Below are 19,080 nucleotides of genomic sequence, written 5' to 3'. Positions count from 1 at the left end.
TGATTGATTGACTGACTGTTTTCTTTGTTTGATTGACTGACTGTTTGATTGATCGATTGACTGTTCAATTGATTAATTGATTAATTGACTGACAGTTTAATTGATTGATTGACTTTCTGATTGATTGACTGACTGATTTTATTGATTGATTGACTGACTGTTTAATTAATTGACTGATTGACTGATTAATTGACTGACTGTTTGATTGATTGCTTGACTGACTCATTGATTTATTGATTGACTGACTGACTGACTGACTGTTTGATTGATTGACTGACTGACTGCTTGACTGACTGTTTGATTGATTGATTGATTGACTCATTGATTTATTGATTGACTGTCTGACTGACTGTCTGACTGACTGACTGACTGACTGACTGACTGTGATTGATTGATTGACTGACTCATTAATTTATTGATTGACTGACTGACTTAATGACTGATTGACTGAAATAAAAAAATACAGTGAGGCATGAGGATGCTGGTTGATTCACTTAGTTAAAAAATTAAAACAAAACAAAGCAACTGCAGTCAGATCTTCAAGCTTCTCACTGTTGTCATTCATGAACAGCCAGAAACGCTATGTCCATAAACTTCTTATGCTTTGTGTTTTAAGTGAAAACGGTGGCTTCAAACAGGCCATTCATCTCAAACGTTTAATAAGTCTTTTTTTTTTCTTCCCCCAATTACAAATTACATTTCGGTGACATTAACCAGCAGCACCATCCGCTAACCACAAACTGTCTGTCTTCATCTGTAATGCTAGATCTATTATTTCAGCACATTAAACCCCACAAACCTCCATCTGTCAGCTCTTATAAAGTGTGTTCGTGTGTCTTTCTCGGCCTCGGATGATATTTGATTTGGGATTTTGTGTCGACTGAATGACATTCAGACATTTTTAAGTGTCCACAGTTTTCCTGAAGCACCATTCATCTGTCGATCTCTCTGTCTGTCTCTCTCTCTGTCTGTCAGTCTGTTCCTCAAGGTTGTTTCTTGGCGTTTCTGCCGAACTTGTCGCTGAGTTGTTGAATGAGGTCAGCCAGTTCTCCTGTGGCCTGAGATTTCTCCTCTAGAAGCTCATATCGCAGACTCGAGATGTCCTGTTTGATTTCCTTCAGCTCACCTGCAACACACACACACACACACACACACACACGAAGAAAGATAAGTACATTCTGACATATGAAAAAATTCTGACTGATAAGACATACACTACAGAATCGGTAAGATTTATTATTAATGTTTTCTTTCTCCTTATCAAGGCAGTATATATATATATATATATATATATATATATATATATATATATATATATATATATATATATATATGTATATGTATGAGCAATATCACAAGAGTAGCAGTGCGATATGGCTGTATATCGGCACTGGTGGGAGGTGTGCGTTGGCACGAGGCCGCAGTGCCCCCACCAGTGCCGATATACAGTCATATCACACTGCTACTCTTGTGATATTGTGTTTATACAACAGTTTGACGGCATAATTGTGTATATAAAAACAAAATCGAACATGGAGAGTCTCAAAAACCCTTTTGTATGAGGAACTACTTTCTTCCGCTTTGGATTCAAATCATAAGCTGACAGTTAAGCAGCTGAACGTGCATCTTTTAAAGATTCTAACGACACTTTAGATCTAATAAGGAGTGCAGAACTTCATAGCTCAATATGTGTGAGGTCGATATTGAGCTCCTTTTCAGCCAACCATGTCTTTAAACAATGTATGGCCCATACAGTTTGCCGCAGAGTGTTGTATTCAAGCTGATTTTTTTCTAAATAGTCCAAATCTGCTGATGTAACCGGCTACACCTCTTGCAGTTTGCTCCATTGATGTCGTCTTTTCATCTTCTTCTAATAGCTAATATCAAAGGATACATTCATGAAAAATGTATCATTTGCCATGTCTGTTTTGCTAAACGGATTCGCTTGGACGGTTTGAAACTTTGTATCTTTTTAAATAGCTTGCTTGGAAATCCTTGCAAGCGGAGTGATACAACATACATGGGTAAAGAGGATGTATGGATGCTGATACTACTTAAATATCTCACGGCTATCAGTCAATCGGATTCGAAAACCAGACAGAACTGTTGTATATATATATATATATATATATATATATATATATATATATATATATATATATATATATATATATATATATCTATATATATATGTGTGTATATATGTGTATGTGTATATATACTGTATATATATATATATATATATATATATATATATATATATATATATATATATATATATATATATATATATATATATATATACAGTTGAAGTCAGAATTATTAGCCCCCCTGAATTATTAGCGCTGCTGTTTATTTTTTTCCCCAATTTCTGTTTAATGGAGGGCAGATTGTTTCAGCACATTTCTAAGCATAATAGTTTTAAAAACCTATTTCTAATAACTGATTTATTTTATCTTTGTCATGATGACAGTAAATAATATTTTACTTGATATTTTTAAGACACTTCTATACAGCTTAAAGTGACATTTAAAGGCTTAACTAGGTTATTAAGGTGAACTAGGCAGGTTAGGGTAATTAGCCAAGTTATTGTATAACGATGGTTTGTTCTGTAGACTCTCGGAAAAAAAACTAGCTTAAAGGCTTAAAACTAGCTTAATTTTGTCCCAAAAATACTTTTTAAAAAATTCAAAACTGCTTTTATTCTAGCCAAAATAAAACAAATAAGACTTTTTCTAGAAGAAAAAATATTATCAGACACACTGTGAAAATTTCCTTGCTCTATCAAACTTCATTTGGGAAATATTTAAAAAAGAAGAAAAAAATAAAAACGGGGCTAATAATTCTGACTTCAACTGTATATATATATATATATATATATATATATATATATATATATATATATATATATATATATATATATATATATATATATATACACACACATATACATACACATATATAGACACACATACACGTATATATATATATATATATATATATATATATATATATATATATATATGTATATATGCTAGGCCATTTTACACCATGTTACAGTATATTTTGGATTAAATAAATGCAGCACTGATGAGCCAAATAGGCTTCTTTTTAAAGTATATTTTTAATTTCTTCTCATCCCAAACCTTCGGTCAGCAGTGTATGATGTGAACATAAATAAGGATGTGTGTGAAATAAAAGCCAACATTACAGCGAATTTGTTGTATTTTACCTTCATTGACTTCATCATTCTCTCTGTCCACCTGAGCCTTCAGGACATATCGTTTAATCAAGCGCTTCATGATCTTCTATAAGACACACACAGATTTGAGAAAAACAGATTGGCCGTATATAGAGATCATAATGAAGTCTGCGTTTTGTTGAGAGTCTGACCTGATATCTGGTGGGGTGTTTGATGGGTTTCTTTAAGGTGCTTTCCTCTCGACTCCTGAGATTCACTCGATGGCGATCAACCTGAACAGAAAAAATGCATATATTTCATATATATTTCCTCATCACATGTGCGCTTATTTTAAAACATCTTTTAGTCATGTGTTATTATCTGCAATGCACTGCTAATTTGTCATTTAAATAACTACATATGGATCCATCATATTACAAATAAAATATTGCAAAGATATCAAATAAGAGATATTGTTCATTAGTAGTTTACACTAGTAGATATATACATTATATAATGATGCATGATACTGTATTATGCAGTCTTTTTTAGAAAATTAGGCATTTTTCTCTTCATATATACAGTACTCAGCATATATGAGTGCAGCCCACTTTGCCCAATATTTTTATCAATTTCTTAGTGAATATAGATAATATATGTTGGTGCATTTGAACAAAACAGATTTATTAAACAGACATATTTATTAAAATAATATTTTAGTGACAGAAATGCAAAGATAATACATTTAAATCCATGCAAAGTATAGCACATAAAAAAATACAATCTACAAAATTTCAACAAAACTGTAAATATTTTTTGTTTCTCTTGATTTTTGCTATTTTTAATTTCTGAACCATTTTTGTAAGTTATTTTGTTGGATTAGCTCCAGATTTGGCTACAGTTCTGACTATGCACAAATATAATATTGTAAAGCTCCTATAGAAAATAATCATTCAAATGAGAGATTTTTGGGGGGCTTACGCATTTATTCTGAGCACTGTATATATATAAGAATTATTTGCCCCCCTGTTTATTTTTTTCTCCAATCTCTGTTTAACGGAGAGAGAAAAAAAATTCAACACATTTCTAAACTTAATAGTTTAAATAACTCATCTCTAATAACGGATTTATTTTATCTTTGCCATGATGACAGTAAATAATATTAGACTAGATATTCTTCAAGACACTAGTATTCAGCTTAAAGTGACATTTAAAGGCTTCACTAGGGTAATTGGCAAGTTATTGTATAATGATGGTTTGTTCTGTAGACTATCGAGAAAATTAGAAAAATATTGACCTTAAAATGTTTCTTAAAAAAAATAAAAACTACTTTTATTCTAGCCGAAATAAAACAAATAAGACTTTCTCCAGAAGAAAAAAACATTATCAGACATACTTTGAAAATATATATATATATAGTTTTAATTTATATATATATATATATATATATATATATATATATATATATATATATATATATATATATATATATATATATATATATATTTATTATTTTTTTTTTTTGCTTTAGTATATTGTTTATACAGTTGAAGGCTAAATGATTAGCCCTCCTTGTGGAATTTGAACTTGCAAAAAGTCAATTAAATTATATAAGTAAATATAAAATGTATTTTATAAATAACAATTATTGACATCCCATCCTAAATAAAATACTATAAGGAATAAACTACACCAAAAAGTATTTAATAAAATATTTATTTAAAATAGAACGCCAGATTTATATATATATATATATATATATATATATATATACATATATATATATATATATATATATATATATATATATATATATATATATATATATATATATATATATATATATATATATAAACCATATTTTATAAATAATCAAATAAAAATATAGAATTTATATAATGATGCATAACACTATGTTATTATAACAAAACTAAAATTATATATTTAAAAACGATTTTAAAAAATATATAAAATACAGACGTACGCAAATAAAAATAAAAACAGTCAAAATAAAATACATTTTATGATTAAATTACACCTTTATTTTTTAAAATAATAAAAATACTTCTTTCATTTATTCCCTCATTTTCAATCGGCTTAGTCCCTTATTTATCAGGGGTCGCCACGGTGTAATGAACCATCCACTTTTCCAGCATATGTTTTACACAGCGGATGCCCCTCCAACCGCAACCCAGTACTGGGAAACCCACACACACACATTCACACACACACACACACATACACTATAGACAATTTAGTTCATCAGTTCCCCTATAGCGCATGTGTTTGGACTGTGGGGGAAACCGGAGCACCCGGAAGAAACCCACACCAACACAGGGAGAACATGCAAACTCCACACAAAAACGCCAACTGACCCAGCCGGGACTCGAACCAGCGACTTTCTTGCTGTGAGGCCACAGTGCTAACCACTGAGCCACCGTGCCACCTAAATAATCATTTATCATTTAGCATTTATTTAAAGTACATTATTTATTATTTTATGTATTTATTATTGCACTTTTTCTAAATGTTATGTGTTTTCTTGAATCCTGCGTCATGTGTTACTCTCTTCAGAATTCAGCATCAGTTGTGCTGACGCTCAGAGGAAAAGCACTGATACACACAATATCAGATTCCAGCCTTTTATTCTTTAAATGACACTTGATTGAGTCTCGCTGTCGAGATCGTTTCCATGTAAAAGATCTGAATCAAAGCCCGTCTGCAGCTGTGAGTCACTTCTGAAGACCAGACATCAGCCAATCAGACGACACTTCCACATCCGCACCACACAAACAACTGCAGCACCCTCTCATTAGTGTATACTGTACCCATCAACTAACAGGGAGCGATACTGTACACCCATGCATCCGACTTTGCTTTGAGGATCCGACACTAAATGAGGGAGAGTATTTTGGATTCAAAGCTTATTTCTGCCGTTAAATTCAAACGTGTGTGTGTGTGTGTGTGTGTGTGTGTGAGAGAGAGAGAGAGACCTTCTGGCGTGAGTTGATCATGCCCATCTCCAGTTCGCTGTCATGCCGGTGGGCTTTTCCTTTACACAGGTGTATCAGGCAGGTTTTGATGCGGATGATCAGGTAGTAGAAAGATTTAGGAGTGGGAACCAGATTAAAGGGAGCAGGGAGCGTTCGGCCCTCATCGAAATACGACAGCCAGAGTTTAGCACGAGCAAACTTCCACTCCACATCAGCGTCTTCCTGCAGACACACACACACACACACACACACACACACACACACACACACACACACACACACACACACACACACACACACACACACACACACACACACACACACACTGATCTGAGAAATCATAAAGGCATTATAAAACCTTTTTGTTTTTACTTTATTTAATAATTAAAATATTGACACTGTAAATCACGGCTTTATGAAATGTTTTGCACAGTTCATGTCATTTTTCATATCATAAAATTTCAAATAAGAGAAAAGCAGAACCAGAATATAAAACACGTGTTCTAACTTTTCCTCGGTTGCCAAACGATGTAAACCAGGCATGTTTAATTACACACATTATCTTTAATATGAAGAAGTGTGTCTTAATTATTCAGATTATTTTACCTTTGTGTTTTTAAGTTGCATTTGTATGCTTTAGGATTCAGGGATCAGTGCTTACACAATTATTTTACTTTTATTACTGAGAGTTTTAGACTGGATATGTATAAATGATAGATGGATGGATGGATGGATGGATGGATGGATGGATGGATGGATGGATGGATGGATGGATGGATGGATGGATGGATGGATGGATGGATGGATGGATGGATGGATGGATGGGGTTAGGGTTAGGGTTAGGATAGATGGATGGATGGATGGATGGATGGACAGATGGATGGATGGATTAGTTGATTGATGGATAGATAGATTGATTAATGGATGAATAGATGGATGGATGGATGGATGGATGGATTAGTTGATTGATGGATAGATAGATTGATTAATGGATGAATAGATGGATGGATGGATTTAGGGATGGATTGATGAATGGATGGATTGATGAATGGATGGATTAATTGAGGAATGGGTGGATTAATTGATGGATGGATGGATTTACTTATGAATGGATGAATAGATGGATTTATGAATGGATAATTGGATGAATGGATAGATTCATGAAAGGATTGATGGATAGATGAATAGATGGATGGATCAATGGATAGATGGATAGATGGGGTTAGGGTTAGGATGGATGGATGGATGGGGTTAGGGTTAGGATGGATGGATGGATGGATGGACAGATGGATGGATGGATTAGTTGATTGATGGATAGATAGATTGATTAATGGATGAATAGATGGATGGATGGATTTAGGGATGGATTGATGAATGGATGGATTTCTTAATGGATGGGTGAATGGATGGATTAATTAAGGAATGGGTGGATTAATTGATGGATGGATGGATTTATGAATGGATGAATATATGGATTTATGAATGGATAATTGGATGAATGGATAGATTCATGAAAGGATTGATGGATAGATGAATAGATGGATGGATCAATGGATGGATTTATGAATGGATGAATTTATTAATGGATGAATGGATTAATGGATGGGTGGATGGATGGATTTAGGAATGTGTGGATTAATGGGTGAGTGGATTAATTGATGGATGAATGGATGGATGGATTAGTTGATTGATGGACAGATAGATTGATTAATGGATGAATGGATGGATGGATGGATGGATGGATGGATGGATGGATGGATGGATGGATGGATTGATGAATAGATGGATTTATTATTGGGTGGATGGATGGATGGATGGATGGATTCATTGAGGAATAGGTGGATTAATTGATGGATGGATTTATGAATGGATGTATGGAAGGATTGATGGATGGATTGATGGATGAATGGATGGATTGATGAATGGATGGATGGATCAATGGATGGATTTATGGATGGATGTATTAATGGATGGGTGGATGAATGGATTAATTGAGGAATGGGTAAATTAATGGGTGGGTGGATAATTGATGGATGGATGGATTTATGAATGGAGTGATGGATGGGTAGATGGATGGATCAATGATGGATAAATGGGTTTATGAATAGATTAATGAATGGATGGATTTATTAATGGATGGGTGGATTAGTTGAGGAATGGGTGGGTTTATGAATGGATGGATGGATGGATGGATGGATTCATGAATGGATTGATGGAAAGATGGATGGATGGATGGATTTATGAATGGATGGATGGATCAATGGATGGTTAGATGGATGGATGAATTTATGAAAGGATGAATGGATGGATGAGTGGAAGGATAGATTAACTGAGGATGGGGAATGGCTTTATAAATGAATGGACTGATTGATGGATGAGTTAATGGATGGATTGATTGATTGATGAATGGATGTATAAATGGACTGATGCATGGATGGGTTGATTAATGGATGGATAGATTGATTGATTAATGAATGGATTAATAATGGATGAATGGACTAAATAGAAATGTGTCCTCCCCAAAAAAGTAAAGTAAAACTAGCAAAACCATCAATGAAATAAACTAAAAGTAATCCAAAATTAACATCAAATGTTAAAAAAAAACTATCAAAAATAAAATGTAAATGAAGTGCAGTAAGAGAATGATCTTGTTTGGTGATGATGTCATCACACCTCGATCTCTTGGTAGGAGCTGTTGATCATGGCGATGAGCATGTTGAGCAGAACCACCACCATGGTCACGTTATAGACGCCATATAGAACGTAACCGATGTTCTCGATGAACTTATGATCGTACTTCAGAACCACCGAAATCACCTCCGACAGGCCAAAGATGGACCAGAAGAGAGTCTTAAAGCTCTCCTCGACCCTGCAACAGGAGAGAGAGAGAGAGAGAGAGAGAGAGAGAGAGTGAGAGAGAGAGAGAGAGAGAGAGAGAGAGAAAGAGAGAGAGAGAGAGAGAGAGAGAGAGAGAGAGAGAGAGTGAGAGAGAGAGAGAGAGAGAGAGAGAGAGAGAAAGAGAGAGAGAGAGAGAGAGAGAGAGAGAGAGAGAGAGAGAGAGAGAGAGAGAGAGAGAGAGAGAGAGAGAGAGAGTTGAAGTCAGATTTTATTCGCCCTCCTGTGAATTTTTTGTTTCCTTTTCAATTATTTCCAAAATGATGTTGAACAGATTCAGGAATTTTTCACAGTATTTCCTATAATATTTTTTCTTCAGGAGAAAGTCCAATTTGTTTTATTTCGGCTAGAATAAGTTTAATGAATAAACAGTTTTTAATGTTTTAAAACCCATTTAAAGGTCAATATTATGTATTTTAGGATGAAATATAAACAAATATAAATTTCTTTATTGCAAAGTATGTAATTGAATTAAAATTGCAAATAATAAAATATATTTAAATTAAAATAGAACTGCTCTCACCTTTTTTTTCTTCTTTTAATTGAAGTCTCCTTGTTTCACACTATTTTCTCTCATTTTATATCATCAACATCTCGTGTGGTTTAGAGTTTCTCTCCATCTCTAGTCATTTATCTGATGATTTCATACTGTAGGTTTATTATAGCCGAGAGCAACTGTTTTATTAACATGTAAATCCTATTAGAAAGAGTTTTTTTTTTTTTGAAATATATAATACACCTAAGAAGCTCTCTGTCACTCTGTCTTTCTATTTGCCCTCATAAATTGCATCTCCTTGTCTTTATTGTTCAAAAATGACACTCAGTTTTCCATCTACTCGTCTCTGTGGAGAAAGTCTCATCCTCTCTCCATCCAAAACACGCGAATAAATATTAACCGCAGATTAGATGCCAATCAAAATGATGAAATGAGCTCGCCTTTTTAATATAAGAAGATATTCCTTTGTGTGATGAGAGATAACACTTCAGCTTCTCCGTCATTCTTTAGCGTGATGTTTGCTGACAGCATCAAAACACATTACGTGTCTGAGGAATAGTGGCTATTAGCTGAAAAATGACCGCTAAAAGGGGTAAAGTGAGCTCTATGTGGAGTATATGGAGCCAGATCGGTCTTAAATGATTACATTTACAAAATAAAAGTCAATTCGATAATTCAATTCATTTCATATGAAACACAATTTTTGAGTTCTCAAGTAAAAATGACAAATATTTCCTCAAATTACAATTATTATTTTTTGTGTGTATTTATCAGATGTGTTTTAAATTTATGAATTGGATTTGAGCATTTTTGAGTTGTGTTGGCGAAATACGGTCAATAAAGTTCATCCAAATCACCTATTGTACTGGGTTGTGGCTGGAAGGGCATCCGCTGCGTAAAACATACAGTTGAGGTCAGAATTATTTGCCCCCCTGTTTATTTTCCCCCAATTTCTGTTTAACGGAGAATTTTTTTTTTCAACACATTTCTAATCATAATAGTTTTAATAACTTATTTCTAATAACTGATTTATTTTCTCTTTGTCATGATGACAGCACATAATATTAGACTAGATATTCTTCAGGACGCTTCTATACAGCTTAAAGTGACATTTAAAGGCTTCACTAGGTTATTTAGGCTAACTAGACAGGTTAGGGTCATTAGGCAAGTTATTGTACAATGATGGTTTGTTCTGTAGACTATCAAAAAAAAAATTATATATAATATAATATATAAATTATATAATATAAAAATAAATATAAAAATAATATATATATATATATATATATATATATATATATATATATATATATATATATATATATATATATATATATATATATATATATATATATATAAATCTGCTTTTATTCCAGCTGGACTTTTTCCAGAAGAAAAAATATTATCAGACATATTGTGAAAATTTCCTTGCTCTGTTAAACATAATTTGGGAAATATTTAAAAAATATTTAAAAATAATTAAATTAATAATTTTGACTTCAATTGTTTGTTGGAATAGTTGGCAGTTCATTACGCTGTGGCAACCCCTGATACATATAGGTCTAAACCGAAGTATAATAAATGATTTGTATTAGAATACATTTGGCTCATAAAACAAAATAAACTGCACCTTAAGTAACATATTTCAGATTTGCCAAAAAGTAAACAGCGCCCTCTAGTGGATATGTCAATTGAAACATGCAACAACACATATCTGAAGCAACGTACTCTATGTTTCGCAAAAACGTAGACTGTGGCATTTATTAATTATTATTAATTTATTATATTATTAAATCAGTCCGACAGATGAGGTCAAATAACCATTAATACAAATATATGCTTACAGGAGAAAGTGAAGGTGACAAGGTAGGCGGTGGCAGTGGATGCCATTCTAGCTGCTGCGTAAAACATATGCTGGATAAGCTGGCGGTTCATTCTGCTGTGGTGACCCCTGATGAATAAAGGTACTAAGCCGAAAAGACAATGAATGAATAAATATGTTTGGACTGTGGACCAAACCCACACCAACACAAGGAGAACATGCAAACTCCACACGGAAATGCCAACTGAACCCCGGGACTCCTACCAGCGACCTTCTTGCTGTGATGCCACAGTGCTAACCACTGAGCCACCGTGACGCCCTTTTGTGAAATGTTGACAGCATTATAAATACCCTAAGAGTGTTCCCAAATTGTGTGTTTTTGAGTAACACTCCAAATCTGCCACTCACGAGGCTCAATCTCAGTCAAGATGTCATCTTAGAAGACAGCTGACTATGTAGGAGGCGGATGGCAAAGCGCGCTCGCTGGGTTTTGGAACGGAGCGATCATAATGAACTTTAGGAAAACCTACGGAAGAGCTGCTCTAGATGACGCTGTCGAAAACTGCATATCTGCAGGTAAACACACACACACACACACACACACACACAAACACACACACGTCTCATTATATTGTTTCTTTTGTGCGCTTCTCTCCTCTGTTTCATAGATTTACTTGACTGAGAGTGTGTTTAAAGAAGTAGGCTGAGAGAAAGAGATTTCTTTTCTGACTCATGTATAGGTCATCTACCTTCCTTGAGAAATGCACGCACACACACACACACACACGCACGCACGCACGCACGCACGCACGCACGCACGCACGCACGCACGCACGCACGCACGCACGCACGCACGCACGCACACACACACACACACACACACACACACACACACACACACACACACATGCAGAGTTTTATGTTCATTTCTCTTGTGTTGCTTTGCGCCCACAGACTGGGCAAGGAAATCATCTCCCTTTTTCGTCTTCAGTGTTTCTCTCTTGTTCCTAAAATACCAGCCATATATTATCCAGCCCTCGTCTGACTTATACTCCCCTGTGTTTACCGGAATAGCTCTTCATTGGGTCTTTAACAGTTTTATTTCATTCATTCAGCAGATGCTTTTACGCAGATCAGTGAGGTCTGTTTTTATAGTGCATAATGCAAATGAGGGTGGGCGGAGTCTTATAAATGACCTATAACAAACCATTTAAAAAAATCTCTCATGCATTATTCATACACTGCAATAATCCACTACTACACTCGATTATTCCACACTCGCCGACCACTTTATTAAGTCCACCTGCTGGGTTAGACCTGCTTTATTTCTCTCGGCAGTGACTCAAAACAAAAAGCACATCTGTGCACAAACAAATCTCCAACCTGAAGTTGCTTTATACCAGAGTTTAGAGTAATAATTTAACTGTTTAATTGTTAAATGAACATTTAATTTGATTAATTATTATTATTAGTTTACATTTTTTGACTTGGGTGGCACCATGGCTCAGTGCTTAGGACTGTTGCCTTACAGCAAGAACGTCACTGGTTCGAGTCCCGACAGGGTCAGGAGTGTTTCTGTGTGGAGTTTGCATGTTCTCCCCGTGTTGGTGTGGGTTTCCCCCACAGTCCAAACACATGTGCTGTAGGGGAATTAATGAACTAAAATGGCTGTGGTGTATGAGTGTGTGTGTGTGTGTGAATGAGAGTGAATGGGTTGCGGCAGGAAGTAAAACATATGCTGGATAGGTTGGCGGTTCGTTCCGCTGTGGCGACTCCGGATTAATAAAGGAACTAAGTCAAAAAGAAAATGAATGAATGAACCTCTTGAAACAATTAAAAAAATAATTAAAAAATATAATAATATTATATTTTAATAACAATTAATAAAATAATGTTGACCTTAAAATATAATATTTTTATAATAAGTATTATTATTAATTATAAATAATAATTATAATTATTATTTTTTATATAATTAATAAAAATATATATTTTTAACAATAAAAATTATATAAAAACCTTTAAAATTATATGTTATTACTAAATATTAATATTAAAAATAATATTGACATTGGAAGTTATATAATATGTTTAAGGAAAGTATGGAAGAACTCACTTAATTTTCATGTATTACTTCTTAAAACACCCAGAGATGGGTTGCAGCTGGAAGGGCATCCACTGCGTAAAACATATGCTGGATAAGTTGGTGGTTCATTCCGCTGTGGCAACTCCGGATAAATAAAGGGACTAAGCCAAAAAGAAAATGAATGAACTTCTTAAAACAATTTTTAAAATAATAAAAGTGATTAAACAATTATATTTTAATAACAATTAATAAGAACAATGTTGACCTTAAAATTAAATATTTTTATTATAACAATAATTAACAATAATAATATTTATAATATTTTTTTTACAATAAATATTATTCATAATAAACAACTTTAAAATGAGATATTATTAATAAATATTAATATTAAAAGTAATATTGACCTTGGAAGTTATATAATACGTTTAAGGAAAGTGAGAAAAAAACTCACCTAATTTTGACGTGTTACTTCTTAAAACAAGACAATACGCTTTGCTTGTCTAGAAATGCTTCTTGATTTAAGAGTTCTGGACTAGATAAAGGGCAAAAAAAGGCAAGAAGAGCAGATTTTTGCAGTGAAATCACAGTATACGTTCTCCTTTTTAGACCATTCTCAGTAAACATTCTCTGAAAGTAGATCCACAGTTCCTGAAATACTCCAACAAACATGCCACTTAAATCCCCTTTCCACCTCATTCTGATGCTCGGTCTGGACTTCAGCAGATCTTCTTGATCAGGTCTACCAGTTCAGATGCATTCAGTTGCTTTCCTTGGACATTCAGGCCTTAACATGCGCTTGAACAGGTCATAAAGTGGCCGGTGAGTGTATTCATACACACCCGAGTGTGTTTGTGTCTACGTTTATGCATCTCCGAGAAATCCCCGAGTGACAGTCAACCCCAGGGGTGACATTTCTCAAGAGTTCCTTAAATGTTTTTATATGTGAAAACCGACACACACACACACACACACACACACTCTCACGCAGGCTTTAAAAGAAGACTCCTGTGCCCAGATTAACCTCTCTCTCACACACCGCGAGCGTGTTTTTCTGATCGATGTGTGCTTCAGCTTCTGCCAGCGGGAGAGTTTTGCCTTTTCTCTCCCGGTTGGAGGACATTTTCACTCATTCTGTCCATTCCTGTCTGCTGTTTGCTCTCGTTTTTTTATCTCTGGAGTGTAAAGAAGAGTGTAAACCCTGCAGTGGTGCTTCATAGAAATGCTCCAGCATCATCATCTCTGTATTAAAATAATTCCTTCCGCTTAGTCTCTTTATTTATCAAGAGTCGCCACAGCAGAATGAACCGCCAACTAATCCAGCATATGTTTTACACAGCAGATGCTCTTTTAGCTGTAACCCAGTACTGGGAAACATCCATACACACTCATTCTCACACACACACACTCATACACTATGGCCAATTTAGTTCATCTGACATTTAATAGTTTGACTGACCCAGCCGGGACTCGAACCAGTGACCTTTTTGCTGTGGGGTCACAGGGCTAACCATTTCACCCACAGTCCAAACACATACACTTGATGAACCAAATTGGCCATAGCGTATGAGAGTGTGCGTAAATGAGTGTGTATGGGTGTTTCCCATAACTAGCTTGCAGCTGGAAGGGCATCTGCTGTGTCAAACATATGCTGGAATAGTTGGTGGTTCATTCCGCTGTGGCGACCCCTGATTAATAAAGGGACTAAGCTGAAGGAAAATGAATGAATGAACGTGTGTGGTTGTGTGTGTGTGTGTGTGTGTGTGTGTGTGTGTGTGTGTGTGTGTGTGTGTGTCTGTGTATAGAAGAATTGCTGGTGAAAGCTGATACTTGAAAGACAGCAACACACACACACACACACACACACACACACACACACACACACACACACACACACACACACACACACACACACACACACACACACACACACACACACACACACACACACACCCCAAGAGAGATCATTATCACATCCACCTGCATCACACACACACACACACACACACACACACACACACACACACACACACACACACAAGACACTGAGCCACAGACACACACACACACACACACACACACACACGCACGCACGTACGTATCTGCGCTCTAACCTTTAAAGCTTGTTAGCAAACCTGTGAGCGCTTCACATCACTGAACCCTGCGCTCGTCCTGTCTGCTGTTCATTTCCCATGATTCATCGTGCTGAATCCAGAGAAAGTCTGACCTCAATGAACGACTGTAACACAAACACATCAGCTAGACAATAACTCACAATAATTCCTGATGTGACGCGAGCTACTTTCTTCACAGAAACTTTCCAAAGAGTCAGCAAAACTCTCAGACTATTACATTTGCTGCTTGTTCAAACTATTCATTCAACATCCTTCGGCTTAGTGCCTTATTTATCGCCACAGCGGAATGAACTGCCAACTTTTTAAGCATATGGATGAAAGTGAAGAGCAGGGTAATTGGGGGATGTTCTGGTGGAACTCTAATAGTATCTCTGGGGGTCCCAAAACGGCGTGGGCCCTTAAAAACTCCCACCACAGCGACACCCCTGACCTTAGAAACAAATTTTTGAAATAATAATAATACCTATTATTAATAATAATCACATTAAATTTTATATATTATAAATAATTAATATAAAAAATAATATAGTATTTTAAATAAACAAAATTATAATAAACCCCATTTAAATTGTATTATTATCATTCATATTAAAATAATATTGACCTAAGAAATTTGATATTTTTAATAACAAGTAATGATGATAATAATAATAATAATAATAATATTAATAATAATATAGATTTTAAAATTATATACATTAATAATAAATAATGATAATAATAATAACCTCAACATTATTTTTTTTAAATATCATAATTAATATTTAAAATAACATTGACCTTAAAAACTATATTTTGTTATATTATGCTTTAGTAAAAAAAATAATAATAATAATAATAAAAAAATAATAATAATATTAATAATAATAATAATAATAATACTAATAATAATAATAATAATAATAATAATAATATTTCCCAGTACTGGGTTGGCGCTGGAAGGGCATCCACTGTGTAGTAAAAGATATCCTGAATAAGTTTACAGTTCATTTCACTGTGGTGACCCCTTATGAATAAAGCCAAAAGAAAATGAATAAATGAATAATAATAATAATAATAATAATAATAATAATAATAATAATAATAAATAATAATAATAATAATGACTTTAACAATAATATAATACTTTAAAACATTAATAATAATAATATTGATTTTGAAATTTATATATTTTAATAACAATAAATAGGAATAATGTTATATAATTTTTTATAAAAATAAATATTACTATTAGGAACTAAAATCACCCTAAAATGTATATATCAGTATTATTAATTTATTTAAAATAATATAATATTTTAATAATAATATTTTAATAGAATATTTTAAATAAATAATATTAATAACAAAAACCTTTAAAATATGTTATTAAAATAATTATTTTAAAAATAATATTAACAATAGAAATTATATAATATTTCAATAATTAATGATGATAATAATAATAATAATAATAATAATATTGACTTTAAAAACGGTGATTTTTTATAAATAATAATAATCATCATCATCATCACCTCACCAATTACATATTAATAATCATAATTAATATTAAAAATAATCTTGACTTCAAAAATTGTGTCATATTTTATAACAACTAACAATAATAATCATGATAAAAGAGACTTTTATAAAAATATAGAATGTTTTTATAATAATTAATAATAAGAATAATACCAATTATAATAATGTTATATAACCTCAATAATAATTAAGGTTATAATTATATAACGTTAAAATTATATAATAGTTTTAATAATAATAATTAATAATAATAATAATAATAATAATAATAATAATGACCTTAAGAATCATATTAACATTTATTAAAACTACTTTTATTTTAGCCAACAAAAAAAAGTAAGAAAAATAAGAAAAAAGAAAAAACATTAAAAAATAGTGTAAAATAATAAAAAAGAAAATACTGTGCGCCGTTAAACATCACTAGGGAAATATTTGATATAGATTATTTCAATATACAGTACACACATCAGCTTCGTCAACAGGAAAGCTGCTTTACGGATGCACTTTATATATTAGCAGATATTTTAGAGATTTCTTCTTTTCCACAACATGCGCAGATCAAGCATGATTAATCAATACTGTACATTCACGAATAAGCAAGAATTATTTGATCTAACGCTGCAGTCACAGTGGTCGTATGAATGAACATGACTCACGTTGCACTTAAGCACTTAATAATACTCTGCCCACTAATAAAATAGTGAAGGAAAAAGCATGAATTGATCAAATGTACAGTCTTAATGCACCGCACGTCTGGATAAAAGCGTCTGCCAAATGCATGAATGTAAATGAATTGGTCAGCGGAAGATAACAAACACCTGCATTTCCCACATGCTCTTATCCACAGTGACTTATACTGCATTTAAGATGTACAGCTTAAGTCTGAATTATTAGCCTGCTGTATATATAAGGCATGTATATATATTGGACTCGATACTCTTTAAGACACTAGTATTCAGCCTAAAGTGACATTTAAAGGCTAAACTAGGGTAATTAGGGTAAAGTTAGGGTAATTAGGCAAGTCATTGTATAACAGTGGTTTGTTCTGGAGACAATCCAAAACTAATATTGCTTAAGGGGGCTAATAATATTGAGCTTAAAATGGGTTTAAAAAAAATAAGAACTGCTTTTATTCTAGCCAAAATAAATTATATAAGCTGTTCTCCAGAAGATTAAACCTTATAGGAAATATTGTGAGAAATGACAATTTGGGAAATACTGGAAAAAGAAAATTCAGAGGAAATTTTGAATAATTTTGTCTTGTTTCTAGTCCAAATATCAAATAAATCGTATTTGATAAATCTTATACAGCATTTTCTGAACATGTAATGATATTGTTTTGCTTTCAGAAATAATGTGTCAAAATGAAGTGAGATTTTCCTGAAAAGACGGTAAATCTGCCGATGGAGTGAGAAAAACAAACTTTTTTCCAACCAAAAACAAGATTATTTTATTGGCAGATTATGTCGCTTGTTTTAAGAAAAAACTCACTTAGTTTTGACTTATTATTTATAAAAACAAGACAATATTTATTTTACGTTTACTTTATTTTAGTGCTGTCAAATGATTAATGGCATATAAAATAAAAGTTTGTATTTACATATTATATTTACAAACATTGAGTATATAAAAATAAAACATATAAAATACCAAAAAATACAAAACTAAAATATTTACATACAGTTAAAGTCAGAATTATTAACCGTCCTATATTTTACCCCCAATTTCTGTTTAACGTGAAGATTTCTTCAACACATTTCTAATCATAATAGATTTAATAACTCATCTCTAATAACTGATTTATTTTCTCTTTGCCATGATGACAGTAAATAATATTAGACTAGATATTCTTCAAGACACTAGTATTCAGCTTAAAGTGACATTTAAAGGCTTCACTAGTGTAATTAGGGTAAAGTTAGGGTAATTAGGCAAGTCATTGTATAACAGT

General features: G+C 33.0%; 1 protein-coding gene across 6 annotated transcripts in view; it reads right to left on the bottom strand.

The window, feature by feature from the left end:
* Positions 1 to 650: 650 nt before the first annotated feature.
* trpc7b (transient receptor potential cation channel, subfamily C, member 7b) overlaps positions 651 to 19,080 on the bottom strand; it is a 102,566-nt gene continuing 84,136 nt past the window's right edge. For 5 of the 6 annotated variants that reach the window (XM_073921132.1, XM_073921134.1, XM_073921133.1 and 2 more), the window contains 5 exons: positions 8,848 to 9,043; positions 6,175 to 6,396; positions 3,394 to 3,474; positions 3,233 to 3,308; positions 651 to 1,126 (listed from right to left, as the gene is read on the bottom strand). In XM_073921132.1, the coding sequence (XP_073777233.1) occupies positions 984 to 1,126; positions 3,233 to 3,308; positions 3,394 to 3,474; positions 6,175 to 6,396; positions 8,848 to 9,043 (718 nt within the window). In that variant the 3' untranslated portion in view covers positions 651 to 983. 6 annotated transcript variants of the gene reach the window in all.

Source organism: Danio rerio, chromosome 14, assembly GCF_049306965.1.
Source record: "Danio rerio strain Tuebingen ecotype United States chromosome 14, GRCz12tu, whole genome shotgun sequence".
Taxonomy (NCBI): Eukaryota; Metazoa; Chordata; class Actinopteri; order Cypriniformes; family Danionidae; genus Danio; species Danio rerio.
This window is presented reverse-complemented; position numbering and strand designations above follow the sequence as displayed.